The sequence below is a fragment of the Dipteris shenzhenensis genome, chromosome 27 (genome assembly GCF_047967505.1).
Source record: "Dipteris shenzhenensis isolate YYH24624 ecotype China chromosome 27, Dip_SZ_1.0, whole genome shotgun sequence".
NCBI classification, from domain to species: domain Eukaryota; kingdom Viridiplantae; phylum Streptophyta; class Polypodiopsida; order Gleicheniales; family Dipteridaceae; genus Dipteris; species Dipteris shenzhenensis.
The window spans coordinates 23,314,939-23,342,129 of record NC_141622.1 but is presented as its reverse complement, the minus strand read 5'-3'; the positions used below and the strand labels follow the sequence as shown (position 1 = coordinate 23,342,129).

Below are 27,191 nucleotides of genomic sequence, written 5' to 3'. Positions count from 1 at the left end.
AAACCTCCCTACCTATTGCGTATGCAACAACTCCAAAACAAAATTCAATCATAAATCTCTCCAAAAAACTCCTTTAAAAAAAAAAAAAATCTATAACACATTTCTCTCTCAACCTCAAAAACACTCAAACCTCCCTACCTATTGCGTACGCAACAACTTCAAAACAAAATTTTATCACAAATCCTCCAAAAAACTCTTCTCACTACACTTTATTACAAATATCTCTATCAACCTCAAAACCACTCAAATGTCTTACCTATTGCGTACGCAACAACTTCAAAACAAAATTCAATCATAAATCTTTTCAAAAAACTCTTCTCACTACACTTTATTAATATAAGAAATCCATTTATAATATTTTTACCCCATAATATAATAAATTAAATTTTTATTAGCTAATGTTAAAATATAATTTTACTAAAAATATATATTATTAATCTATAAATTAATATAAATATTATATAATTATTATATAAATAAATATATAAATACATTAATTTAAGAAAAAAATTGAAAGGAGATCTTCTAGCATATGTGCTTTATATAATACTTAGTCTTAAAACAATGAAGAATTAGTGAATATATTGCTCTTCTATACATTATTAACTTAAAAACTAATATAAATATAAATTAATTATTATATAAATTTAAATAAATATATAAATAATTAATATTATACATTAATAACATTTAAAATTATGTAGATTATATACTAATAACCTTTCAATTTTAAAAAGTAGTCAATAAAAGAATTAAATTAATTTTAAAATTTAAAAAATATTAAAATTTACACACTTACTTTTAGCATGTATGCTTTTATTCCATGTGTATAATACTTGTTAGTTAGTCAAAAAATGAAAAATTAGATAATGTATTTGTAAGGTAGGTATTTAAAACCATAGAATCTAGAAGACTACACTATCATTGCATCCATATCATTTTTTTACTTTAGTAACCATCAGATATCCATGATTCCATGTGTATAATACTTGTTAGTTAGTCGAAAGAATGCAAAATTAGATAATGTATTTGTAAGGTAGGTATTTAAAACCATAGAATCTAGAAGACTACAGTATCATTGCATCCATATCATTTTTTTTACTTTAGCAAGCACCAGATATCCATGGTATCCATGATATGGAATACATATTTCTTAGAATGTCCATGATATGGAATATATATTTCTTCGAATATTTCTTATCAAATACTTTTTCATTTCTTCTCATACACCATGCACTTCTTCCTAATCAGTGTGCATACATCACTTCTTCGAATCGGTGTGCTTTTAGCCTATGTACTTGTTCCTAATCAGTAGGATACTTTGAGTAGGTAGGCTTGTAACTACTTAAAGTAAAGCCTTTGCAAAGGATCGTACCTTTTGATACACCATGCAGCATGAATGTAAAAAAATATGAATCGGTGTGCTTTTAGCCTATGTGCTTGTCCCTAATTAGTAGGATACTTTGACTAGGTAGACTTATACTTACTTAAAGTAAAGCCTTTGCAATGTATCATACCTATAAACAAAACACTTTGGAAAGCATATAACATATAGTCTATATATATCTAAACTAAATACTTTAGAATGCATATTTTATATAGTCTATATATCTTAAATCTTACACCCTAAATCTTAAATCCTAAAGTTTCCTAAATCTTAGGTTATATAATCTAAGCTCTTAAACTTATATAATAGTTATAATTCCTAAACCTTAAATCCTAATCCCTATAACTTAAATTCTAAAACCTAATTTTCAATTCTAAACCCTAGATTCTACACTCTAAGCTCATGATCTTATATACTAAACCTTAAAACCTAAATCCTAAACCCTAAAACAATAATCATAAATGAATACAAGCTGATAATTGTTGGAGAGAGAACAAGAATAAATATATATTTGCTTTATGCTCTATGTTGGTTGGTTTGAAAATATTTGAAGAAGTGGAAGTTGGCTTTCTTCTTGTCGGCCATACACATGAAGACATAGATCAAATCTTCAGTGTTATCTCTGGTGAGTTGAAGGCAATGGATGTTTTGACAATGGAGGATATGCTATTTCGAATTGGGAAAAAAATTGGAGGCAAAATATATGATGGACACATACTTTTCAGAGATATAGCCTGAATTTGTAAGAACCTTTATTGCATATTGTTTAAGAAGTTCCAAATTCAATGCATTGGTACAAAAAAGATTGAAAAAATACTTTTTTTAAATTGCAGATGAAAGAGGATAGTTTTTGCTCTAAATATGTAAATAGCTTCAGAGCAAAGAAAAATTTGAAGCTGTTAGAGGTCTCTTCCCCTTCTCCAACACAAGACTGAACATTCCAAATAGGAGAGGGCTCAAAAGTCCTTGAAGATCTCTGGGTTGAACAAGAGGTTGAGGAGGCCAACAAAAATGTCCTTGTTGCTTGAAATCTAGAAGATATTCAAGAAGGTGTTGCTATTGATGACCTGCAGGAACAATTATCAAAGGATGTGGAAGGAGAAGCTGCAGTTGATCCTTTTCAAGAAAAGCTACCAAAAAAACCTGAGCCCATGCACGAGGAGGCAAAGACATCAAAGCAGCACAAGCCCGAGCCCATGCACGAGGAGGCAGAGACATCAAAGCAACACAACATCCTGAGTCGAGCGAAAGAAGTACGATTGCAACAGGCCGAGATCTCAAGCCCACGGAGGAATCAAGTCATCAGAAGGATGTACAGCAGTAGCTGCTTGACCAGTATGTGGAAGAAGCTAAAGACAACTCTTCTCAGAAGGAGTCTCCACTGCACAAAATTCAAGAGAGAGATTCTGAGCAACAATAGAAAAACACATGATACTTGTACTCATTTTGTATTAATACATCACACATGTCAACTCTCTTTTTTTTGAATTGCAAGTAATACCTGGAGTCAATAGCTTTAAATTATTTGAATTGTTCTATTTACAATGTCCTTGCATTGAATTTCGCTTTCGCTCCTTTGCAGTATCTGCAAAAAGAATTTTTTTGCAATATCATAACCTTAGAAGTGATAGATGAATGTATTATGCAAATGTAAAGAGAATAGATTTAGGAGGAACAGAGGGTGGAAACCAACTTACTTTCTTGTTGTTCAAAATGAATGAAAATTCTTTGTGGATATTGTTCTGAGTCTCCATAATAATGTCATTGCATAACTAAAGAGAGTGCAACATTGTCCCAGTGAGATGGATGTTAGAAGGATGTCATTCTCAATAACATTTATTTCAATTATTGGACCTAAAGACCTCTCATCTTGGTCCATTTCCACAAGTTTTGTGCCTATCATTCTGCCGCGTTTACACTAAAAAGAGAAAATAAAGTTTTGTGAGGCAATCATGTACTTGATGTTGATGGAGTTATGAGCAACCTTACAATACACATTGTTGGCCACCATTCTATCCCAACCATTATCCAAAAATTTTGGAATTGGAATTTCATCATATCCTTTTGCTCTTAAAGTCAACATTGACTTACAAACTTTAATTGGATAATCTAGAAAAGTTCTACAAAAAGTGTAAGTGGCATGAAAACATTGGTTTTGGCTATCCTGGTAGCAATATTTGGTTTCAGGGAATGTTGTACTTCTGAAAATAGTTTGGCTCTATATGATTCTATGATGCTACCATCAGGGACTGGCCAATCAACAGTATTCCATGTTGGGAGATCTTGCTTTTTTAATAAACCATATGAGTGAGCGTTGTCCATCAATTGATAAAAGTGATCATTAAAAAAATATACCCGATTCAGCCAGCTTTCTTGATTTTCTACCTTTGTACTGTAGCTCCCCAATAGCACCATGTAAAGCATCAAAGAATCCCAATATGCACTCCATTGGTTGCCACTCTTCGTATGATAAGCAATATATATTTGAACCAAAACAAAGATACTATCTGTCATAGAAAGCAAAAGTTCTTTCGTTTCAACTATTTCATTATACAAATACACTTACAATTGGGTCTATGGTGTGGAAGATAAGCAGGATAATCTCGCAACACAAGTTCTCGATGCATGTAGACATGTTGTATCTGAACCTCTCTCATGCATTTTGTGCCTTCTTTTTTGACTCTGAAATCTTTCAATCTACCATTCCAAGAACCTAAAAAAGTGTTAGTTGATTGTTGCTTTCTCCGCTTGTTGGGTTGGATTAGCACCTAGGCTCTTTTCGCCACTGCCATCCTTTTCCAGCTACCGTCTCCATGGTCAGAGTATTGGAAACTTATACACATGAGATCAGTGAGACAGGTCTTCGTGGCAAAGAGATACTTTGTACATCCACATCTTTGCCAAGTAGAGCGACAGACCTTTTCCTAGTGGCATGACCATAGTTTTTGGTTACCATCTGAAATCCTCACTCTAATAAATGCGAAGTCAAAGAAACACACATCAAAATAGTCATACATTATACTTTATCACTTTGAAGTATTTTGCCCAAAGTAATCGACGTTAAAAAAAATTGAATGAAACTGAGAACAAGCGAATAAAAGGTGAAAGGAGCTTATTGTCTTGAAAGTTTAAGAGCATCACAACAACAGTAATGCAAGGAGGAATTCTTGTCGAAGAGAGAATGGAATGGCTCATGGTAGCGAAAGTAGAGGAATTATTGTTGAAGAGAGAATGGCGCCTGAGAACAAGAGAAAGTGGATGGTTGTTTTGGGTCACCATGCGGGAAGGTTTCAAAATGGAGCTCTGTTTTGATTTTGGGTCCACATCTCTTGATAGGGACAGGAAAACCGTAAAAGAATTTAAAAAAAATCTTCTCATTAATGCCACACGCTTGTAGCAACATAAAGTACTAGTTTTTTCATATTTTTGCCTTTTTTTTGTTGAATTTCTACGTTATGTTGGCCTTCTCGTCATTGGTTGAGAGACATTTTCCCCAAACCCTAAAAGGCCCCAAAATGAGCTCCCTTTTTTCCTAATGTTGCAGAGCTATTTGTAACGAGCCTCTCTGTTCTTCAAGATGCTTTCACATCGTTGTTGCTGGCTCCTTCTCCGTGATGCCCCCATCTGTTCTTACATCTTCAAGCCTATCCTGGAGCTCCTTGATGCACTTCTTTTCTTCTTCTCTTCTATTCCTTTCCATGTCGACCAGTTTTGCAGCGGCCTTAGCTTGCTCTCGTGCCTACAAGGCCCTCGCTTCTACCTCCTCTACCTTGGCTTCTACACCCTCTCTGAGAATTTTCTCAAGTTGCGCTGCTTTTATTGCATCAGTTGCTTTCTCTTGTAGAAAAGTCACCTTTTGAGACATCTTCTTATCATATTGCTCAAAAATCCCTTTGAGGGTAGCTGTCATCAGGTGCATTGCAACTCCAATGAACTGAGATGACAATTTGGATTTGCCATCCACACAATTCTTTGAGTTGGTTATCACACTCTTGGAGATCTCCCTTGAGAAAGAGACATCATGTCCTTTCAGTTGCTCTACCGCTGCTTAAACTTGCCAGATTTTCATGGTTCTCGTATTAGGAAAGAAGTGAATTATCTTCTTTAGCACATCTTGGAGGTCTATTGGCAAGCTAGAAAGCTTGACTCCACCATCTTTACTAATCTGAGTGTTGGGGTTACATCTAGAATATCCTGTCTCTTCCACTACTTCTCCAAGAAGTGTGCTTGCAAATTGCCTCCAGGAATGCCTACCACATTTTCAATCATGCTTTCAATGATGGTAATCTTCTGACCTTGACAGACTATTTGTCCCTCCTTCACGTTCACCTCCTATACCAACCTAAGAAGTTATTGAGAGCATCCAAATTGGTCTTTTAAAGAGCGAGTGAGGAGCTCCCAAATGTCACAATTTCAAGATTAGGGGAGGAGAGGCTCTCACAATGTGCTATAGGAGGGGAGAAAAGATTGTGTGAGGAGCTCCCAGACTGTGCAGAGGAGGAGGAAAGATTATATGAGGGCCTTTCAAAATGTGCAGACATGTTTTGGAGCTTGTTGTGTTAGAGGGGATCCATTATGAGATGGGATATGATTTGTAGGAAGAGTGCAAGGGAGAAAGAAATGGTCGAGAGGGATATAAGATGAAACAGTGAAGGAAATGGAATAGTGGAGGCTTAAGTTTGCAGTCCGAGTGCAAGAGAGAAAGAAATGATTGAGAGGGATAGAAGACAAAGCAATGAAGGGAATGGAATAGCAGAGGCTTAACTTTGTAGCCCGACTACAAATAACTATCAAGGTGAGAGCCACAATGGTGGTTGGCTTGAATTTTGATTAATTCAAGGTGGCAGTACTACCTTGCATGGTAATAAGTGATTAGAGGTGATTAGGCTTCATGATTTACATCTGGGGTAACTACTACCATCTTTCGTTGGTGGGCCAATTGCCGTACATCTTCACTTTCTTACTCAATTTGGTCCTGATATTCATCATACTTATTGCCTGCTTGGGACCTACCATTTGAAATCTTTAAAAAAAATTTGAGATGAAACTTGAACATGGGCGACATAACTCTTTGAAAATCCATCATGAAGTTGTTGCTGACTGTGAGCTTTAATTCTTTACACTATCTAACCTATGTTGCACTCATATTTGAATGTTGATAAGAAATGAAGAAGTCCGGGACCTAGGCCTATCTTAAGAAGACCTTTCACCTATCTCCATAGCTTATACTACCCGAATGATTGGAGTCTCTGAACTTCCAAGCAATGTTCACATAAAACATTTTTCTTCACAAATGTGAAAAATCTTCAAGTTCAAAATGTTGAAGGCTTTTATTGAAACTTGCAGGGTTTTAAGCAAAAAATATGACTGAAATGCCTTGAAATTCAGAGGTTTTAAAACCTTCAGTTGTCAAAAATTCAAAGGTTAAAATTTCCAATGCACTCGACATTAAACCTCGAGTTTTTACCCAGGGTTTTTGCGAACACACAGACCTCGATTTGCGCACGCAAGTGTTCAATGAGCAACGCAAACCCGAGTTTCTCACGTGGGTGCTCCGGGAAGAGGGCTTCGAGAGTTTCAAAATGTCAAAATTTTGGATTCAAGAAAGGGGGGGGGCCCGGCAGGGGCCCAGTGCTAGAAAAAAAACTTTTTCCCAACCAATCTAATTAAGGGACAATCTCCAAGTCAGCCGGTTTTTTAGTCTCAAAACATACGCATTTACCGGTCTTTAAACTAAAATATTCAAAATCTCAGCTGGGATTTTAAAGGCACACCAAAATTTTAGTCGGGGTTTCCCAGATTTAGCTGGTGCAAAATACACTAGCACTTGGGGCGGGGGGGGCTTCAAAAACGAGGGGAACGAGAGGGGGGGGTGAGAGTCGTGGATGAGGGATCGGACGGCGGAGGGAGGGAGAAGGAAGAGAGCCGTTAGATGGGGGGGAGGGAGGGATCGGACGGCAGAGAAGGGGCCAAAAAAAAGGAAGCATTATTGAGAAGAAAGAAGTCATGGTCTTCGTCATCATCTTCTTTCTTTCTTTCTTTTCTTTTCTTTTTGTTGTTGAGCTTTGCAAGCTTTTCTCTGTCTCTCTGTTTCTGTTGCTCTGTTTATTGGCTATGGCGATGGCTTCCCACTCTCCATCCTCATCCTCCCCCCCCCCCCCCCTCCCCTCCTTGATCTCTCTCCCCATTCAGTAACCAAGCTGGAAAGGATTGAAGACTGTTTTGTTGGCCTTTGAGATTTTATCCAATTTTGTAGGCGAAACGGGATCATCGTTAGCCTTGGCCGAAGAATCATCACCTTCTCCTCCACTCTTTCAAGGTGAGTCCATCCTTTTCCTTTTCTGTTGCTCTTTCCTTTCCCGGCTTTGCAAAATTTTGCATGGACTTGCTTCTTCTGCCCTTTCCCCTTACTTTCTTTTTTGCCTGGAATTCCCTCGTCCTGTTCATGAGCAAACGCTTTCATCACTTCTCTCAGTGTATTGCTGTCGTAACTCGAAAATAACTTAGTTGGAGCGCACGGAGTTTGTAGAATTGTTTAGCCGCGCACAAGTCGTGTCAAGCACCCCGTCGTCGAACCAAGTGGATTCTCTGAGCTGCACTTTGTCTTTTGTCCTGCAGTGACACAAAGGAGTGGTCTGTTGCTTAAGGCACCCGTGTGCTTGTGAACAATTTGGCAGATCGCCTCGCAGTTTGTGCATTCGTCTGTCGGGGAAGAATTGCTTCCTTTTGCTTCGCTTATGCTCCCCTGAATTTACAGTCATCCGATGCCTATATGAAGCTTTTTAGCCTAGCATTCATTCAACGGAACAGTATTGGGAGCAGGTAGCATTGGATGGTTCAAATGTTTGTTCAAACAGGGCAGCATCCAGTGAAGCAAGTGTATGTCCATGAAAACTTCAAAGGAATTTGTCAGCCCCATCCTTGAGGTTGCCTCTGATGATTCCTCAAGTTTGAATCGCAGGTCAATGAGCCTGAACACAGAAGCTTGGAAGGCAAAATGGAGAGTTGAACAAGGTTTCACGCCAGAATTGCTGACGGGAGTTTCTTTTTGTGCTGTCAAGGCAGTCATGACGATACCTACTGCAAATATGACGAAACAGCAGCGAAGGGAGCTCAGGAAAATGCTCAGGGAGGAGCTGAATAAAGTGCAGGGTTTATCGTTAAAGCTTGAAGCAAGAGAAATGCAACTTAAAAGGCAATCTCAGTCAACAGGCGTGTACCCAACGCTCAGCGACGCCCAATTTTCTGGAAATGATGTCAGAAGTTCTAGCGGTAAGGAGGTTACGTCTCAGTTGATCTTAGCTTCTCCTGGATTAAGTCAACGCGATGCTGGGCTACTCAAGCAGCGATCTTTCAGAGCAAGTGATAGTACCGCAAGTGAAGCTGACCTCTCTCACCATAAACGCACACCCAAAGCAAATCAGACGTACCACAGCTCTGATTTTGTTATAGGGAAGGAAAAGATTTCCTCCCCTTTGAACTCAACGCTCAAGCCTGCCATTTGTAGCAAGCGGAAAGCCCCAAGGGTGGATGGGAAGGATCCTAAGCGTAAGCCAGTAGAAATGCAGAGTAAACAGAATTTCGAATTGCTGGTACAATGTAAAAGTATACTTCAAAAGTTAATGGGCCATAAAGATGGATGGGTCTTCAACCATCCTGTTGATGCAGCAAAGCTAGGCCTGCCTGATTATCACTTGGTTATAAAGGAACCTATGGACCTTGGGACTATCAAGGCTAAGCTTGATAGGAAAGAGTATAACACACCCCTAGATTTTGCTAAGGATGTGAGGTTAACGTTTAATAATGCTATGACTTACAACCCACCTGGGAATGATGTACACCAAATGGCAGATGACCTGAAGCATTTGTTCGAAGAAAACTGGAAAGTCATCAATGAAAAGCTGGAGAAGACAGATGGTGAAGGTGAGTTAGAGGTCTTGAATAAACCTTTATATCAGCTATCGGAAGCTCCTCGTGCTTTGGTAGAGATTGAGGAAGTTATTGATCAGTCTCAGCCTAAATCTAGCAAGAAGAAGACACTCAGCAATAACTCTGCGGTGGCTAAACCTAAAGCCCTGTGTAAACCAAAGCCTCCAGCTAAACCTAAAGCTCCAGCCAAACCCAAGTCTGCAACCAAACCTCAAGCCAAGGGTAAGCCAAAAAGGCAAATGACCTTTCAAGAAAAGGCACAGTTAAGTCACAGTTTGTCGCTAGTTCCTTCCCACATGCTGGATTATGCCTTGAACTTGATGAAGGAAAGAAATCCTAATATGAGTCAAAAGGATGATGAGATAGAGGTTGAAATAGATTCATTTGACAATGAGACACTCTGGGAACTAGATCGCTACATCAAAAACTGCCTCAAGACTGTTGAGAAGAGCAAAAAGGCAGAGGGACAGAAAGGCCAGGTAAGCAGAGAAAGTGTTGCCTAGTTGTTCTTAGGTGATTTGTATAGAATGATGTTTTCGAAATTTGCCTAGATCAGTGGACTCTGTATGACTGATTCATATTGTGTCTTTTCATATTACAGCCTGACGGAAACAACATAGCTCAGAACTCAAACAAGAAACAGAAGGGTATATGCTCTCATCCTTTGAAAAGTGAAATGACTTATAAAAAACCCTACTTTCTGAAATACTTGTCTTTTTGCAGGAATTCTACCCTTGTTAGCCTCTATCTCATGCGAAAGACTACTAAGGAAGTTGAAAAGCTCTTATTGTTTCAGGTGAACTTTGTGAAGAAGATATAGACATTGTAGATGACGTACCCCACTTGAGTCCTCCTGGAATTGTGGTCCATAAACACACTGGCAATGGAAGCAGATCGGTTAGTTCAGGCAGTTCAAGCACCGACTCAGGATCATCTGGTGGTCAGTGGCTATAATTGGGCAGAAGCTTTCTGTGTTATGGTCTATGGATTCAACCTTATTTTGTGCACTGTCTTTTATTTTTAGCATCAACTTACTGTTTTCAGTTCTAGTAAGTTTAGTTTTTAAAAATTCATTTTCCTTCTTGGTGAACCTTGTTGCAGATTCGGATTCTGGAAGCTCTTCAGCTAGTGAAAGTGACGCAGATGATAATCTAATGTGCTGACATGAGGCGATACAATTGCAGAGGCGCCTGCAACTTTCTATGTATCTTGTTGCCAACAGATGCCATTTAGGATTTGCCTAAGTATGGGTATATCCATGGGAAAGTATGACATTCATGGTAGGTGGGCTGTTATACTGCGTGCAGGTTTAGGTCTAATGTGTTTTCACAAAGTCTAGTCGTTTTGTACAGATGTTAATTTCTCTGATTCTGGTTTTAAGTATGGAGATGACATTTTTTTATTTCGGCTCAAAATTGAGTGTTTTCAATGCAAGCTCCAAGTGAAGTCTAAGTGGTGGGTCATTGTGTGACACATTTGGATTTGGTTTTTCCTCTCGCTCTTGATTTCCATTGCATTTGATCTCCTTTTTGCTGTCATTCAATTTTGGGATTTCATAGGTTAGTAAGCACTGAGTTTACTTAAGAGATTGTGGAATCTTTTGAAACCTAGATGACAGCTGATCCTTGGCTACTGATGAGAATGTAAGCCTAGCTTTGCTTACTAAGGTTTTTTTAATTTTCATTTTTCTCTTCCACTCTTAGTTTTGATTTATGTCTCTTACAAACCTGCTTCTTTTCCTCTCTCTTTTTTTTGTTTTATGAAACATTCAAATTTGTAAGATTCGATATATTCTAGTCTATATAGTGGTTTTCCCTCCCTTCTTTGTTTGTTTGATTTGAAGTGCGGACTCAGCGTAGGGACCTTTGATGTAAGTTTGAGTGGCGCACTTACATGTTTCTGTTGCAGTTGCATTGCAGATATAATGGCAGCTTTCTGAGTCATGGGTCTGGTCATTCATACAAATTTGGAATTTATTGTGAGGAGACTTGAAGATTAATATTTTTCCCAAACAGATGCGACGTTGAGTAATCAATACTAGAGAGGCAGGTACTAGATAGTATTTGCTCAATTTGCGTATTGGGCAAAAGGGGCGAGGCAAACCCATTGCATGCTCAGGAGATCAGCTTACCTATATGTCAAATTAAATGGTTTGGTCTAACTGGAAAATTGAATATGTTTTGCAAACTAAAAATTTGTCTTGTGACTAGCTACCTGCATGATCGTTTTGGGTATGTTGATCAATCAATAGTTCTGTCTAAACTCTACTGTGTTATATATTACCCTGATGGATTGCATGCTCAGGAGATCAGCTTACCTATATGTCAAATTAAATGGTTTGGTCTAACTGGAAAATTGAATATGTTTTCGCAAACTAAAAATTTGTCTCGTGACTAGCTACCTGCATGATCGTTTTGGGTACGTTGATCAATCAATAGTTCTCTGTCTAAACTCTACTGTGTTATATATTACCTTGATGGATTGTTCATTTGACGTATCAGGTAGAAGAATTACTGTCTTTGATTTGCAGTTGCTGGAAGATATAGGCTTGTAGATGGATATATTATAATGGACTTTGGGACTTTAGTCTTTCATTAGCACTTCTTGCAGGTGAGTTTTTAATGGGGACACATTTCCAAACTTCTCGCATATTGCAAACATGCCCTTAAAAACAGCTTCTACCTGCTAACTACGTGTGGACCCACCAAGTGCTTGAGGAGGCTTCGGGCTTTGATGCTTTTGTGAGTGCCCATTGTGGTTTTGCATGTGTGTGTGTGTGTGTGAGAGAGAGAGAGAGAGAGAGAGAGAGAGAGAGGACCCATTAAGATATGTGGGTATCTTTTTTTTTGACATTAAATGTCATCTAATACATTCTAAAACCTAGCTTGACGTTCAATGTAGTACTTTCAGATACCTATCAAGCTGCATAACTGGCTGATTGAGCAAACTAACCCTAAATTTGGTTTTAATTTTGAGACATTGGAATTCTTCTTAATTTTCAAGCTCTTGATTGTCCACATAACAATTTCAGACATCTAAGAAGTGATTTATCTTTTTATTTGTTATGTGCAAATCATGGGACCTTTTCTAGAGGCATTGTCTTACGACTTGAAATGTCTTCATGGTCGCCTTAGCTAGCATATATCATTCAAAGCTAATTTGCTTTAGGTGCCATTTTTCCTTGTGAACAAGGGAGCAAAATTCTCCAAGTAGCATGCTTGTATTCTTGCATTCCTTCATCTCTATGTGCTTGGCTTAGCTCGTCTCCCATGCTTGGTAGCCATGGAGAGGGTTAACTCCAAAAGACTATCACCATAGTTATTTTGAAGATCTAAATTTGATAGGTATATAAGAGGAGACAATTGCTTGGATGTTGTTGATTTCCATATTCCATGGCCTACCGTGTATGATCTTTCACATTAGTTTTTGCTATCAAAATTCACAAACTAGAATAAGAGTATTATTTGAAGTTTCATCATTACTTTGCTAGGTGTAACTTATGATTTGCTTAGTTGTGATGATGCATAATTTGCAATATGATTTTGTGTCTCTCATTTTGCACAATGAAAGAGGATATTTGTTTTGTAGAATTGCAGAGCCCTTAATTGATTGGATGGCAAATGAATGAGTTGAAAAGGGATCCTTCGTAATTGAGCTTGAAAACATTGTATGAAACCCTTTCTTTAGAGATTGTTGCTAGGATTTTGCTTGTGGCAAGCCTGACCCAAGTAACAGAAAAACAATGTCCATGATTTCAAAAGGGAAGGGTGTAAGGGTGGCCATTCCAAGGTGCACAATTCTTGAAATACCAAGAAGGGTTGTAAGGATGAAGCAAGGTTGTACTTAAGAAGGGTTGAGGAGTTAAAATGAATCAAATTTAGGGAAGCTAGTAGGGCGACACTTGCACCAAGTTGCAGGTGGTTGTCGTTTTTTCAAGTAGATGAAATGGTGCAGATGCAAGATGAAGGGTGAGGGGAAACGGATGTAAAGATGCAAGAGAGCGGAGCTTTGATACCAATGTAGCGAACATGATTTGGTGAAGGGCCAAAGATGGGAAAATGGGGAAGAAGGTAAGGGACGTGGAGGAGAGAGATAGGAGGGAAAGGAGTAGAGGGAGAGGAAGAGAGAGAAAAAAGTAGTGAGGGGAAGGAAGATAGAGAGAGATTGGGAGAAAGAAAGATATATTAACATCTTTAGAAGCCCTAGTGGGACTATGAGACAAAGCACACACATCAAAAGGGTAAACACCAAACATCAATTATAGACTGAGTGTCTCTTGGGAGTGCATATAACCACTTCCAAAGTTATTATAGATAAACTACATTATATTAGGTGAGATAGTCAGCCTGTATTGCATCAATGAAGACTGAGAGTCCTTGGGTTTGGATTTAAAATCTTTGATAAGTGCTTTTCCATCTTTGTAGACACCCCATTTCCCTTCTTTGCGAGTGTCCTTTACTTTGTTCAATTCTATGGACTTCATTTGGAGCTGAATCGGGGTGAGCTCCTCTGAGATACATACCTTGGTGCCTCTCAACTTATTCTTTTGCATGAGAATCTTGATTCTTGCTTTATTGTCATTGAGTACCATGTTAGCTTGTGTCCCAATAGGAGCCACAATGGTTATATCCTTTAAGTCCCATTCAATCTAAGGGGTTGTTGCTATAATATTATCAATTCTTTTTACCAGGCTACCTTCATGCCAATCTTTAGGTAATTCTCCAATGCATAGACATTGAGCATTAGCCACCCTTTTTTCTTGTTCTTGCACCTCTCCATATACTTCACTTTTGTTGATTTTTTCTATTTTTCAAAGCTACTTGAAGTTAGCATTATGTCACTTTTTGCAATTTGCAACATAAGAAAATAGTATGTTCATATCAAATCTTTGCAATTAGAAAGATCTTAATTTGCAAAATTTTTATGTCTATGACATAGGGAATGTCAACTATGTTTCCATTTGCTGCCATTTGTAACATAATAAACACTTGTATATTAAATTATTGCCACTTTAACGTGAAAAATGGTGATTTTTATGTCATCTTTTGCCATTTCAAATATAATAAATGGCATCTTTTATGTCACCTTTTGCCATTTCAAACAAAATAAATGGCAACTTTTATGGTATATGTTTGCCATTCCTTTAATATTTGATCTCAAATGTAGTGCCATTTCATACTTGCAAAACTATATGGCACTTTTTATGTAAAAATTGCAAAACTATATGGCGCTTTTAGTTGCCATTTCATACATAAAAATGGTGGAAAAATATGGCACTTTTGGTTGCCATTTTAGACGTAAAAATTGTAACAATATATGGCAATTTTGGTCATCATTTCCAAAAGATGAAAACAAGGTAAATGCAGCCCCGACCATGGAAATGATGATTGATGGGCATGGTACTTTGCACAAGACTATAATTATATGATATGGAGACCTTTGCAACGTTCCATCCCAATTGAAGACTCACATGTCTAAATGAGGCACCCCAACACGTGTATGTCGGGTGGTGAAAAACAAGGAAAAATGCATCATCACCCCCATTCCATCTTGAGTCTCACTTGAGAGCTCTCCTTCCTGTTGTGATAATCCCTAACCTAGACTTGGAGCCCGAGGAGCATACTATTAACCTAGCTGAGGAGCTAGTTGATAGCGAGGTCATCTTATCATCATATGCGACTCGTGCATATCCATCCTCCACCTATAATCCAGATGAGGCAGCAACCAAGCCACACCTCGCTTCGGTTGATCCAATCAGGATTGAGGATGAGGAATACCTTACCCTATTGGAAGTAATGGAAGAAACCGGTCTCTGAGAGGATGAGGTGCCACATGTTGGCTCTCAAATGACACCTTTGATGATGTTAAAGTGGTTGGTATTTTCCCCCTATAAATTGCCATGCCCATTGGAGGCTTGCATGTCAGAATGAGACACATCGATGCATGTTTTTTGACCCTTTGTGCATCATAGGCCATGAAAAAACAAGGAAAAATGCATCCCCGACCGTGCAAATGATATACAATGGGCAAAATACTTTGCACATGCCTTAAAGTGGATGATAATGAGTTCCATCCAAAGTATCATCCCCATTGCAAACTCTCACATCCGAGTAAGGCACCCTAATGCAAGTTTTTTGAGACTTGTGCATGACGGGTGGTAAAAAACAAAGAAAAAATGCATGCCTCTCGATGCAAACAATATTCAATTGGCATGATACTTTTTACAAGCCTTAAGTAGGGCGATTTTGAGACTTTTACATGGTATTGTTTGTTGAGATATTGAGCTCCACTCGTGATATGCCAGGGTGACTGTTGTGCATTTATGTCACCGACTTGTTAGCTATAGATGCGGTTGGTACACCGCCCATGAATAATAGCTGGATGACAGCTATCTTTATGTACTCTAGTTAGTGGCTCAATTAGTATGCCACCTTAGTTAGCTGAGTTTGGTTTGAGACCCACATATAGGGTTCACCTATTCTTTTGTACTCAAAGTTCTTTTGGCTTTCACAACTAAGAAGAGGAAAACTGTTTTCAGCCTCCACCTTTGTGTATATTCCCCCATTGTGTATGTGAGAAAGCTGCAAGTGAGACTCCTTTCTTCTCTCCCACTCTCTTTACCTTGTTTCCATTAAAGACTCGCATGTTCGAATGATGTACCCCAATGCGTGTTTTTTGACCCTTGTGCGTGATGCGTCGTGAAAAACAAGAAGAATTCATCCTTGACCATGTAAAAAATATCTGATGGAAAAAATACTTTACATGGACATAATAAAGATGAGAATAAGGCTCAGGAAAAGTATCATGTCCATCAGAGACTTGCACGTCCGAATGGGGCATCCCGATGTGTGTTTTTTGACCCTTGTACATGACGAGTGGTGAAAAACAAGGAAAAATACATCCTTGACCATGTAAAATATATCCAATGGGAGAAATAATTTACAAGGTCCCTAAGATGGGTGAGATTAATGATCATGCAAAGTATCATGTCCATCGGAGACTCGCACATCCGAATGAGGCATCTTGATGTGTGCTTTTTGACCCTTTTGCATGACAGGTGGTGATGTGAATAACAAGGAAAAATGCATCCTTGGCATGCAAATGGTATCTAATGGGAAAAATAATTTAATTTGCATTTGAATTGGATGAGATCAGGGCCCACAAAAAGTATTGTTGCCATGCAAATGATACTAAATGCATGTTTTTTAACCCTTGTGTATGATGGGTGGTGAAGAAATAAGAAAATATATGTCCCTGACCATGCAAATGATATACGATGGGCATGATACTTTTCATAGGCCTTAAAGTGGGTGATATTAAAGTCCTTGCAAACTATTATTCCCATCAGATACTTGCATGTCTGAATGAGGCACCTTGATGCATGTTTTTTGACCCTTATGTATGATGATGAGTGGTAAAAGACAAGGAAAAATGCAACCCCATGCATGCAAATGATACTAGAAAGGATAATACTTTGCTTGAGACTTAAATTGGGTGGTATTAAGAACCTCTCAAAGGATCATTCTCATCAAAAACTTGCACGTGGAATGAGACACACCCCGATGGAAGCGTTTTTACCCTTGTACATGACGAATGGTGAAAAGAAATAAAAATGCATCCTTGACTATGCAAATGATATCCAATGGATATGATATTTTTCATGGGCCTCAAAGTGGGATAGATTGATGGTGGTTTAAAGTATCTTCTCCATCAAAGATTCACATATTCAAACGAGAACCCAGATGCATATTTTTAACCCTTATGCATGATAGTGTTAGGAGCAACCCGATCATGGAGCAATAATGCGAGAAGAAGAATGTGTAAAATATACAATAAAAAAATCGCATAGAATGGAAGAGAGAGAGATACCGATACTGATGTACATGATTCACCTATTGTGGGCTACATCCGTGGAGAAACAACTAGTCTTGCATTTTTCATATCTGACTAGCAAGAAGATATAAGATACAAGCAGTATATCCATTGCTCTTATACAATGTGAGCAACATGCCTTTTTAAAAATTTTGGACCACACAACTCATACGCCAATTTTCAAGTATTTTTGGCTTCGGGGGCACTGTCCCGACTGAATCCTCACCAAGGGAGGCCAATAGCTATTGTCAATCCCTCTTGCAACCCCTTAGTGTTAGTGTGTTGCCCCACCCTTCATAAAGTGGGTAAAAACAATGCTTGGGTCCAAAGTACAGCTAAAAACAACCTTTGAAAAAGGATCAGGCTCCATATACAAATAGACAAAAGGTGAAAAAACAAGGAAAAATGTGTCTCTAACCATGCAAATGAAATCTAAGGGAAATAGTACTTTTCACGTTTGTCTACTTCCAGGCCATGCAGTCCTTGTACTCTCAGAGGAGGGAAATTAAGGCATGCTACTTGTTGAGGGTGAGGTCATCTACTATGTATACTGGTTGTGGGTCTCCTCTTCTAGCGCCAAGTCTACTTCCTTAACATTGGTTGGATCATCGTATCCTTGGAAGCACCCTTCTTCCTGGGCTCTCTTGACCTAATGGTATAGCAATATCTCTATCTATGAAGCCAGCCAAAATCATGTTTCAATAATAAGCATGTTGAGATCCTTTTCCATGAAGAATGTCTATGTTAGAAGCTCAAAGTGTTTTTAGAAACCATCAACCTTGTTTTATTTCTCAACTTGAGATATTCTCAACCTGATATCATAAATATTTTGACATTGTTTATGTCTTTTGTAGGTATCATGTCGAACAAACAAAATTTTAGAGAAATCCGTGGCTTTGGAAAGCCGATGTGACATTTTAGAATCCATATGCTTTGAATGTTTTGAACATTTAGTTTTTCCCATTAATTTGTTGTTGGGGATGGTTATGAAGATGATGTAGATGACACATATGGGAGAATTGAGTAGACTCCAGCTATGGAATTATATTGACAGTTTTGTGATTTTGAATTGTTTCAATAGACAAGTGTTCTTAAGACATTTGAGAATCCATATGCATTGAATGTTTTGAAGGAAGGAGGCGTTTAGTTTTTTCCATTAATTTGATGATATTTTTTTATTCTTTCAGTACTTTATGTGATACTACAAAGTTCAACTTAAGAATTTTGATAAGGTTAGGTTACTACACGCAGCAATGAAATTAGTTTTTATATTGAAAAGAAAAGGTCAAAGAAAGGAAAAAAATTACAGGCTTCTTGATTTTTCTAAATACATTGATATTGTGTTTTGTAGTCGAGGTCCTTATTAATTTGCGGGCATTTTGTACCAAAATTGATAGAATTTTAAAAGTTTTGAAAAATTCACTATGCAAAGTATGACCTTTTTTTGAAAAAGTTATAATTTTAATGAATTTTTGAGGGAATCTTAAAATGGGTACCAATGTTACATACCTCAATTAGATGTTACGTTGTTTCTAATGGAAACCATAATATTCATGGATCTTAATCTCACCCAATTTAATCCCATGCAAAGTATCATGCCCATCAAATATAGGGGGTGAATTTCTCCTTGGTTTTCACCACCCATCATGCACAAGGGTCAAAAAGCAAGCATCAGGGTGTCTCATGCAGATGTGTGGGTATCTAATAGAGATACTACTTTTTGTGGGCCTAAATCTGATTCAGTTCAAGGCCTATGAAAATAATCATGCCCATTGGATTTCATTTGCATGGTCGGGGACACATTTTTTCTTGTTTTTCATGACCCATCATGCACAAGTGTTAAAAAGCACGCATCTAGTGTCTCATTTTGGACATGCAAGCCTTTGATTGGGATGATACTTTGCATGGGACTCAATATCACCCACTTTAAGGCCATGTAAAGAATCGTGCCAATTTTCATGGTCGAAAAGCATTCTAAATCGTTGTTTTTCACAACCATCATGCAATATGATCAAAAGACACTCATTGAGGTATCTCATCAAACTTGCATGTGTTTTGCAAGGTTAGGGTGCAGTTTGCCTTTTTTCACCACCCATCATGCACAAGTGTCCAAAAACATGCATCAGGGTCCCTCATTCAAACATACAACTCTCCAACGAGGATGATACTTTGCATGGGAATCAATATCACCCACTTTAATGCCCCTCAAATTAATCAAGCTCATCCAATTTTATTTGCATGGTTGAGGATGCAATTTTTCTTGTTTCTCACTACCTGTTATGCACAAGGGTCAAAAAACACCCTGTGGGTTACCTCATTCGGATGTACAAGAATCTGATGGGGTGTAATACTTTACACGAGACTCAAACTCAACCACTTTAAGTCCCTTTCAAAATAACATGCCCATAGTATTTCATTTTCATGGTCGGGGATGCATTTTTTCTTTGTTTTTCACCACTCCTCATACACAAGGGTCAAGAAACATGCATATAGGCTTCTCATTCAAACTTGTGAGTGCCTAATGGGGGAAATACTATGCAGAGCATCAGTATCACCTACTTAAAGACTCATGTAAACAAGCATACCCATCATATATCATTTTTCTTGTAGGGGGTACATTTGTTCTTATTTTTTAGCCACCGTCATGCACAAGGGTTAACATCGGGAAGCCTCATTCAAAAGTGCAAGTCTTTGATGGGGAAAATAATTTTTATGGGCCTCAACTTCATGCATGGTAAGGCTCATGCATAGTATCATGACCATCGTATATCATTTGCATGGTCAGGGATGCATTTTTTCTTGGTTTTCTCCACCCGTCATGCACAAGGGTAAAAACGTTTGCATGGTCTTTCATTCAGACTTATGAGTCTCTAATGGGATTTATACCTTGCATGGGCATGAATATCATCCACTTAAAAACCTATACAAATTATCATGACCATCGGATATCATTTGCATGGTTAGAAACATAATTTTCCTTGTTCTTCACCACCCGTCATGCACAAGGTTCAAATAAGCATGCATCAATGTGTCTCATTCAAATTTGTGAGTCTTTAATGGGGAATATAGTTTTTTCAAGCCACAAACTCACCCAATTTTATACTTGTGGAAAGTTTTGCACCCATTGGATACCATTTGCATACTCAAGGATGCATTTTTCTTTATTTTTTCACCACCCACCATGCACAAGGGTCAAAAAACTTGCATCTGAGTGTCTCATTTGAAGGTGCGAGTCTCCAATGGGTAGAATACTTTTCGCAGCTCTTAATTACAACCACTTTAAATCCCATGGAAAGTATCATACCCATTGTATGTCATTTGCATGGTTAGAGGTTCAAATTTTGTCATTATTTCACCACCCATCATGCACAACGGTCAAAAAACACACATCCGGGGACCTCATTCAAATGTGCGAGTCTTTAATGTGCATGATAATTTTCATGGTCCTCAATATTACTTACTTTAAGGGTTGTACAAAGTATTGTGCATGATCAAGCATTCATTTTTCCTTGTTTTTCACCACCTATCACGCACAAGGGTTAAAAAACATGCATTAGGGTGTCTTATTCGAATGTGCGAGTCTCTGATTTGGTCAATACTATTCATGGATCTAAATATCATCCACTTTAAGTCTTGTGAAAATTATCATGGCAATTGGATATCATTTTCATGATCGGGTGCACATATTTCATTGTTTTTCACCAGTCATCATGCACAAGGGTTAAAACACACGCATCAGGATGCCTCATTCAAATGTGAAAGTTTCCGTTGGGATTGATACTTTATATGTGCCTCAATCTCCTGGAATTTAAGGTTCAAACAAAGTATTGTTCCCAATAGATATCATTTTCATGGCCGGGGATATAATTTTTCTTGTTTTTTACCACCCATCATGTAGCAGGGTAAAAAACCATGCATCGAGGTGCCTCATTTGAACATTCTAGTATCTGATAGGGCTGATACTTTTCAGGTTCCTCAATATCACCCAAATTTATTCCTTGCAAAGTATCATGCCATTGATATCATTTGCATGGTCGAGCACGAAACTTTCCTTGTTTTTCCATCACCTGTCATGCACAAGGGTAAAAAAAACAAGCATCGAGGTGCTCATTTGGACTTGTGAGTCTCTGATGAGAATTAATACTTTGCAATGACCTTAATATCATCCATTTAAAGGACCATGCAAAATATTGTGCCCATTGGATATTATTTTCATGGTTGGAGATGTATTTTTTCTTGTTTTTCACCATTTGTCATGTATAAGGGTAAAAAAACAAGCCCTAGGGCACCTCATTCGAACATGTGAGTCTTTGATGGGTGAAATAAGTTGCATGGCAATTGATCTCACCCACTTTAAGGCGGTGTGCCCGCTGAAGTCATGCAACACACTATACCCTCGATAGATGACATCCAGCTAGTGCAACGACATTTCTATTCTAATATGCGCTCATAGAGAGGGAGGACATCCAAAAACTCATAGATGTCAGATTCATCTATGAGATAGAGCATATAGACTCGGTGTTGCCCATTGCGATAGTCCTGAAGAAGAATGGAAAGATTCGAGTATGTGTAGACTTGAAAAAGGTCAATGTCGCCACAAGGCATGACCACTAAACATTTCCTTTTACGAAACATGTTCTAGAAAGAGTAGCCATGAAAGAACCTTATAGCTTCCTAGGTGGTCTCTTGGGATACAATTAGGTATCCATCACCCCGAAAGATCAACATAAAAACAGCCTTTGCAACCAAGAAGGGCGTGTATGTGACCAAAGTGATGATATTTGGACTTACCAATGCCCCCATCACATTTCAGTGGTGGTTGATGATCATCGCCTTCAAGGAAGTATCTAAGGTACTTTGTAGAAGTCTTCTTGGATGACGTATGCATGGAATTGACATGGGATGATCATCTGAGATACCTGAAGCTAGTCGTTGAGAGGGGCGTGTTGTATTGGATATCCCTGAATCCTCTCAAGTGTCAAAATTTTGGGGCAAACACGGCATGATTCTCGGTCACATAGTGTCCAAGAATGGCATATCCACGGATTACAATAAGATGAAGCTCATTCTAGAGTTGGCCCCCCCACAAACACCAAGGGAGTGCAGTGGTTTACAGGCCATATGGGCTACTATCAAAGGTTCATCCTGTTCTACATAGACATAGCCCGACCATTATACATGCTGTTAGTAGTCTTTGAGTGGAACGATGAATGTAAAAAATCCTTTGAAGCCCTCAAGCTAGCTCTAGCCACAACATCGATATTGCAGGCCCTGGATTGGAATATAATATTCCACGTCCACATAGATGCCTCAAACTTTGCCATCGAATGCGTGTTAACCCAATTACCAAGGGAGTACAACTTGGACTACCCGGTGTACTTTGCCAGTCGTCAATTAAATGATGCCGAGGTTAATTACACTACAACAGAGAGGGAAGGCCTGGCCATGGTCTAGGCAGTTAATAAGTTAAGACATTACTTGGTTGGCCATGGTCTACACAGTTAAGAAGTTCATACATTACTTTCTAGCCAACAAGTTTGTCTTTTTTATTGATCATCAAGCATTACTATATTTGGTTAACAAGCCTTGCATGATGGGACACATAACAAGGTGGATGCTAATCCTTTTGGATTTTGACTTCAATATCACGGTGCATAAAAGAAAGACCCACATCCTAGCTGACCACCTGTTGAAGATTCCCAACGAGGAAGCTCCAATTGGAGTTGAGGATGACCTCTAGATGCTCCCCTATTTCTCATTGACATAATTCTAGAATGGGCAACCAAAATAGGCCTCTAGCTAGAAAATGGGTTACCCTTGGACAAATCCCTCAAGAGGGACAAAACCTACAAACTCATTAAAGATGCAACACGATGCCAGCTAATTGTTGGCCAACTCTTTTGCATGGACAGGGATGGCAAGGTGCATGTGCGAACATGAATATATTGATGTGCTTGAGAAGTGCATTCAAAGACAACAGGTGGTCACTTCTTCGTTGATGTTACATCACATAAAGTGTTATAGGGGCCTCTGGTAGCCAATCTCTTTGGAGATGTAGTCGAGTTTATCAAGCGATGCAATCCCTGTTGAAGAGTGAAAATCCCATATGAAGTGGATATGATGCCCCTAATGGGAATATTAATCGATCAGCCTTTTGAGAAATGGGGCATAGATTTTATTGGTCCTATAAGCCCACAACAACTAAAGGAATAGGGGCCATATACATTATCCTGGCCATAGATTATTTCACCAAATGGGTGGCATGATGAGCCACAAGAAAAGCTGATGCGTGGTCCACAGCTAAATTTTTATTTGAACAAGTCATTACATGGTTCGGGTGTCCCTTGGAATTAGTCAGCGATTGAGGAACTGATTTCCTCAATGAAACCATAGAGATCCTGACTAGCGAATTCATGAGCATACATAGGAAATCAATGCCATACTATCCTAGGGCAAATAGCCTAGCTGAGAGCTCAAACAAAATGTGCTGCATGATTATAACTTACACAATCAAATCCATTCGTACCGACTAGGAGCACAAGCTCGTTGCAACATTGTGAGCCTATCAAACATCTTACAAAGTGGCAATGAACTGCACCCCCTTCAACTTAGCCTTTGTGGTGGAGACAATTATTCTGATGGAGTATGTAGTGCCTAGCCTTCGCATCATGGTCAAAGAAAGGCTCACAAAAAATGCTTTGGTGGAGTGCTTAATCGATCTTGAATGACTAGATGAGACGTGATAGTGCACAACCTATTGCCTTCAAGTGGAGAAGGCAAGACAAAAGACGGTTCAACCACAACCTGAAGAACAAGGACCTCAAGGAGGGGGATTGAGCACTCCTCTATAGCATCTGTAATACCAAGCACAAACTTGAAAATAGGGGCATGGGTCCCTACCCCATAGTGGAGATTACTTTGCAAGGTGCATGCCAAAATAGTTACGCTAATGGAGTCGACATGGATGGCTACCCTAATGGTAGCAAATTGAAAAGATACTATGGACCCCTCACTCTACAGACCCTCTAGATACACAAGGAAAAGGAGCTCAAGGTCGAGGTACCACGGATAAAACTCTAGGACATCGAAGAAGCCAAGATAATAATGCCAAAATTAGACATCAAACTTAAATGGCTTTGTTTAAGGTAATAGTAGAACACTTGGGTCCGCCGACTGATGAACTAACAATGGTTTCGGCTAGGTTGAGTGTCCAATTGAAGGGCTCAAGTACATGCATCGAGGCACTCGTGGATCTGAGATCGAGCCATAGCTTCATCTCCCATGAAGTATGGGAAGCGCTAAAGGTACCCCTAACCCTTAATGTTGCTCCAGTTTAGGTTATCAATGGTCAACTTTTAAGTACATTGGGTTATGTGGACTTGAAACTATTTGTTGTCTGCCAAGAGGTAGAGATTCATTTTTATGTTCTTCCCATAGAGATGATTGATAAATAGATGATCTTGGGAAGGACCTGGTGCTATGCCATAAATTGCCAAATCAATTGGAGAGTGAGAACGGCCACCCTCACCTACAATGGAAGAACCTCTATAATTCCGCTTTGTAAAGACCATTCCACTTCCCCTACAACACGACCACCCATGAGGGACAAGGAAATTTTAAAAGAGGGCAACTCCCAAGCTCCTAAAGCCCCTAGCGCCCCCTGTTTTGATTCCTAAAAGGAAATCCATGCTAGCACCGATCAAAATCCTAGCCCTAATCTCAATAAGAGAAAACCCTTGCCACAAACTACTCTCCTACCTTTACTCCCCACACCCAATGCTAGGGGCCTAGCCAAAAATTCCATGAATAATGGGTGCATGAGGCCATCCTTTGTGCACAGTGCCAGTTCAAAAACCTAGAAAGACCGTAGTCATGGAAGTCTTTCAGACCCATCCTTGGTTAGCGCCAACATAGGAAATTCCTTCAAAAAATAAATCCCCACAATGCCAATCGCCCACACCACTCCACAAGTAGAAGTTTCACAAACTGCGGATTGTGACAAGGCTCCTAAAAGCCCAAGGCTACTATCAAGGTGAGCGATATGTTTGGGTTCCAAAGCTTCCAACAACGCTGAATACACACTCTCAACTCACTGGGATTTGTAGGGTAGTGACACAAGAACCTGCATCAACTCCGGAGGGAGTCCCACAAGAACCTACCCTCAAGCCCAACACAAGGGATAATTCTGCAAGCCCAAAGAATATCATGATTCCACGTATATTGCAACTCAATGAGAGAGTCGCCCAATTCATTGAGGGAGCAACACAAGAACTACGAACCTCCCTCCAAGTCCATGCGAACCCCATCGGAGGTCACCATAACACACAGACCTACTCCTCCCATCAAATTAAAGGTCACAGTACCACAAGAACCTTCCCCCACTATGGGTACAGCCACACAAGAACCCCCACGCCTTGTTCTGAGAGAGTTCCTTCAAATTCAAGGTTGCAGTGCCGACACACACCTGACATCTAGGATTATGCACAAACTCAACACATGCTCTACATGGATGATGACAAGGTATGTTGTTGTTTGGCATTCAGCTTCATTGCATTCCACATAATTGACCCTCCATTGAGGTGCACCATCATCAAGTCTAGTTCTAGGTGAGTTTATACAGTAGGCATCTCACCAAACATGCACTAGCAGCTCACAAGTCCTTGGTTTTTCACAATGCACCCACCTCATTCTCAATCAACATAGATGAATACGGCCAATACATTTTTTGCGTTCTTACTTTTTTTGCATGCTTGCAGGCTGATCTCACGAGTCTATGTATTAACCAAGTTTGTCCACCCATTTCCCCTCTGGGCAGCACCCTCCCCATCAACAGCCCCCCCCTTTTCTTTTTTCCTCTCCTCTCTCCCCTCTCAATAGCTTTGAATACTGCCAACCCGATGACTCGTCGCCTTAGAGCTATCTTGTCGGATCGTTGCCTTACAAAACTATCCTATCAAATCATCGCCTTATAGCTATCCGATCAAAACATTGCCTTACTACCATCCCGCCAGATTGTCACCTCACTCCTATCCCATCGACTTGTCACCTTACTCCTATTTTGCTAGATTGTCACCTTACTACCATCTCACTGGATCATCATCTTACTGCTATCCCACCATCTCATCACCTTAACACTATCCCCCTAGCCATTGGGATACTAAAAACAATAAAAGGGCACCCTGTCCCCCTGGATCGTCGTCGTAGCAAAAATAGTCAAACTCTATCAATTTTCTACAAGAAGTTCCACAGCTCCCTGCCTCTTTCCATACTTCCTCCTAGCCACCATTTGGATGTCCTCATCCTCGTCCTCCTCCATAAACTCATTTGTTACCCACTTGTCTTCTTTCTTCTACATGGATTCTGAGAATGGATTTGAAAGGGACCTCGGCCTCCACCCCCCAAATCCATTGCCCACTGGCCCTTTTGAATCCCAAAGCACGCCCTCAGGGTCAATCAAAATGCCATCAGACATCCCCACAACTGAACTACAAACAAAAGAGGAGTTGTCAACTCAACGGATCTCAAATGCCACCAATAGTGGTTGCAACCCCTCCCTACCGATCATTCCCAGGAAGTGTGCACACAAACTCCAACATAGGAGAAGCACAAGGTCGTAAGGCTCCAACAACTTAACGACTACATGATCCACTCTAATTACATGTACAAAGGGCAAGACTATACCCTCTACTACCACAATGTGGCTGCATACCAAGCACTCAAGGACCCAGAGGATCAAGGATCCCTGATAATGACATCTCAAGCCCATTGTGGATCGACTGCCATGTCATCTCAACATGAAGCTGCTCGGGGAGTTCATAAGTGCCTACAACTCAAACTCTAACACTGGAATACTTCGTGATGCAATAGGGGTCCCCCACTTCCACCATCTCAATGTGGACGTGGTGTCCTCTCCCTTTTGCCTCCCAGTCATTGCAAAAATATATACCCATAAGAAGAATCTACATGAGCCCCCTGGCAAGATCTGCAACTATGACATGAAGAA

At 39.3% G+C, this 27,191-nt stretch overlaps 1 protein-coding gene across 2 annotated transcripts; it reads left to right on the top strand.

Annotated features, from left to right (window-relative positions):
- Window positions 1-7,441: 7,441 nt before the first annotated feature.
- Window positions 7,442-11,580, top strand: LOC147884056 (transcription factor GTE4-like). Of its 2 annotated transcripts, XR_015543654.1 has the most exons (6): window positions 7,442-7,706; window positions 8,006-9,795; window positions 9,918-9,963; window positions 10,113-10,256; window positions 10,418-10,596; window positions 11,225-11,580. XR_015543654.1 is itself a non-coding variant. In XM_087398466.1 (5 exons), exons 2-5 carry the CDS (start codon window positions 8,269-8,271, stop codon window positions 10,477-10,479), a joined length of 1,779 nt encoding a protein of 592 aa, XP_087254592.1. In that variant the 5' UTR covers window positions 7,442-7,706; window positions 8,006-8,268; the 3' UTR covers window positions 10,480-11,214. The 2 variants fall into 2 exon arrangements, 1 of the variants encoding a protein (XP_087254592.1); XM_087398466.1 differs by lacking the exon at window positions 11,225-11,580 and having other exon boundaries at window positions 10,418-11,214.
- The last annotated feature ends 15,611 nt before the right edge of the window (window positions 11,581-27,191 follow it).